We start from the raw sequence: 3,458 nt of genomic DNA on the forward strand, positions 1-3,458 counted from the left end.
AATTATCATTAACTAAAATTCATTAATGTCGGTGAGCTGGTCGACGGGCAAAATGATTAGCGGCATTTCGTGTCTAAGCGTTCTGAGTTCAAATTCTGCCAGCTCGCCGCTCTAGTAATAGAAAATATTGTCACCATTTTCAATGCAGAAATATTCAAAAGAGAATTTCTTTTTTTTTCAGTATTAAGAATTTGTAAATTCCCAAAGTATAATCCTATCGTAAATGGATTAACATAAGCTATATGGTAATTCATCTGTCGTCACATTAAAAAAAATTCTGTGTCTTTGTAATACTAACTTAATATTTTATCGACCGCGAGAGGATGAACAGTAGTTCATCCTCTCGGGGTCGATAAAATAAGTAACAGTTAAGCACTGGCATCGATGTAATCGATTTACCCCATCCCCTAAAATTGCTGGCCTTGTGCCAAAATTTAAAAGCATGAATTATAATTCACTAACTAGATATATTTTGATGCTGAAACACCGAAGACATAATGACGTAATGTTTTTGATTTAATTAAACTCATCTTGCATACTGATGAGAAGGTTCAGTTCTACTATGTTTTGGAAATTTTAGCTGGAACTGATGGCACAGCACTTCTCAGTTTCTAAGATTATTATTTATAACCTCAGAAAATAAACAGGTGTTGTTGAATTGGAAAAGAGAACCCTGTTCTCATCGATAAGTGGTAGAAAATATTGTTTTTGGTACAAGGCCAGCAACTTTAGGGGAGGGGAAAAGTCGATGAAATTGACCCCAGTTTCCAACTGGTACTTATTTCATCGACCCCAAAAAGATGATATCAAAGACAGCCCCGGCGGAATTTTAACTCAGAATGTAAAGACGGACGAAACGCCGCTAAGCATTTTGCCCGGCGTGTTAACGAATCTTCCATCTCGCCGCCCTAGTAGTGGAAAATATTGTCGCCATTTTCAGTGTAAGAATATTCAAAAGAGAATTTTTTCACTATTAAGAATTTATAAATCTCCAAACAGATAATCTATTAAATCTGGATATCAAAATATAATCCTATCATAAATGGCTTAACATAAGGTATATGGTAATTCATCTGTCGTCACATTAAAAAAAATTCTGTATCTTTGTAATGCTAAAGATTTGAAACACTTTCTTTAAAAATTTATCGGAAAGATTGAAACCTTCACATCAGCTTACTTCTACCATCGATTCTGCTTTACGTTCGCTCAGAGTTGATACGTCTAACATAAAGTGTTATTATTTTTTATTTTTGCTTCCTCAGTTAAGTTCCGAACAGTTTCAGTTTTCATTGAAACCCCCTGATATTAGCAAGAAGAAAAGAATCTTATTCCGGTCTGATAAACTCAAACTTAGATCATACAAGTAACTAGTGGTATCAACCAAATATTCCACATCGTATAACTCTTTTTGGTTCATTAATTTCATAAAGAAAATGTCTTTAACATCCACGAGGAATTTTACTGAATTGCTCAAAGGCAGCATTTGTTTTTTATAACACTGAATTGTTTTATACCATCTCACAATGGTATCATAAACTAGAATATTCCGCTGAAAGACTTTTCAAATTTCTTTAACTTTTTTGCCAAAATTTTTTCTTTTACTTGTTTCAATCATTAGACTACGGCCATACTTAGGCACCACCTTGAAAAAAATTTTAGTCAAACGAATCGACCCCACTACGTATTTTTATAAACTTTGGTACTTATTCTATCGATCACTTTTGCCGAACAGCTAAGTTACTCCAACACCAGTTATCAAGTAGTGGAGGTAGGGACAAGCTGACACAAAATCACACAATTCCGTCTACCAAATCTACTGACAAGGATTCAGTCGACTTGGAGCAATAGTAGAAGACACTTGTCCAAGGTTCCGCGTAGTGGGACTGAACCTGGAACCATGTGATTGGGAAGCAAACTTCTTACCACACAGCCAGGCCTGCGCCCTCATACTTTATTTTCTATTAATTCAATACATTTTAAACCAAGTTCATTCCTTTGTTCATTCTTAGAGAATGTCACCAGTTTTGTTGGTGTGTAATTATAATGTTACACTAATAAAAGTTTTCGAATTCAGTTGACAATCGTCCATATTTTTTTTTAATTATCTTATTGATTTAAGCAAGTATTTTAAAATCCTATCATAGATGGTGCACTCTTCGTATCTACGTCGCTAATTTTTTGTGAGGTAAATTGAAGTTACGTAGTACTGATTTGAACTTAGGAAAAATGTTCCCATTTGGTGGTCCCATGTTTAGATTTGGAATAAATGATCTCGTATCGCTTCCCACACACAAACTATCTGTTTGCATAATAGGCACTAAACCAAAAATTTCGATTGGAGGTAAATATGTGATCTTATTGAGTCAGCATTTTAAGTGTATCTGTATAGATTTTCTATAGAATTCAGAGCCGGTACTGAAAGTTACGACATTTCGTATACGTTTAGGTAAGCAATGCGACTGAAGGTAGAAAAAAACTAGGTAATGAGTGTATACACATGCTTCAAGAGAGTGAGTGTTTGGGTGGGTCTTTATATCGAATTCAGTTTATCTCTACAGATTTTCGATAGAATTCAGAGCTAACACTGAAAGTTACGACGTTTCGTATACGAATGCGTCTGAGTCAGTGTTTGAGTGAGACTTTATACTATCGATCCAGGGAGAGGAAATTGCAAAGTTAATCATTGAAAGGGTTGAACTTACAACTAAAAGAGCCGTAACTACATAATGCAAACCATTTTTCTCAACGCTCTAACGATTCAACCAATCCACCACCGTTTCAAAAATAATTAAGATAACAACCAAAATCAATGTTTACCTTATAGAAATACATATTTTTATTTCCCTCTTCCAGTAACGTATTGTTTGTGAGTTCGAATAAATCCAAAGTATAATCGATGTTGATTGTTGTAATCTCTGTTGATGTTTGATCAGACAGATTCCAAATCAGCTTATTGTTCAACAAATTCGCTTCGGAATAAATCTTCATGCTTGGTTTCTTTTCTTCTTATATTTATATATATTTAAATATTCATGCGCATATACATACATATATATATATGTATATATATATATATATATATATATATATATATATATATATATATATAGATAGATAGATAGATAGATAGATAGATAGATAGATAGAAAGATAGATAGATAGATAGATAGATAGATAGATAGATAGATAGATAGATAGATAGATGCTTATTTTCCACACTGCATCTGATATTCTTCTTGATGTTGTTGATGACGTTGCGATATTGGTCAATCTCTAAAAGAAAAAAAAATGGAAAAAAATTAGGTGTTGTCTTAATTATATTGTTATTAATTGCAAGTTAGAACATGTTACTTCAAAGTGAGATTAATGATTTCAAAATGAACCTTTGCCACTTGGAAGTGAGACTAGTTATTTCAACATAAAAAAATTTATTTAATACAAAATATAGCATCAAAAGT

The 3,458-nt window shown here is 33.0% G+C and overlaps 1 protein-coding gene across 1 annotated transcript in view; it reads right to left on the minus strand.

Annotated features, from left to right (window-relative positions):
• Positions 1-3,010, minus strand: part of LOC106876599 (cardioacceleratory peptide receptor) — a 62,609-nt gene extending 59,599 nt beyond the window's left edge. The window contains exon 1 of the mRNA XM_014925211.3: positions 2,818-3,010. Coding sequence (XP_014780697.1) covers positions 2,818-2,988 — 171 coding nt within the window. The 5' untranslated portion in view covers positions 2,989-3,010. The remainder of the gene's footprint in view (positions 1-2,817) is intronic.
• Positions 3,011-3,458: the final 448 nt, after the last annotated feature.

Source organism: Octopus bimaculoides, chromosome 23, assembly GCF_046866305.1.
Source record: "Octopus bimaculoides isolate indiv1 chromosome 23, ASM4686630v1, whole genome shotgun sequence".
Taxonomy (NCBI): domain Eukaryota; kingdom Metazoa; phylum Mollusca; class Cephalopoda; order Octopoda; family Octopodidae; genus Octopus; species Octopus bimaculoides.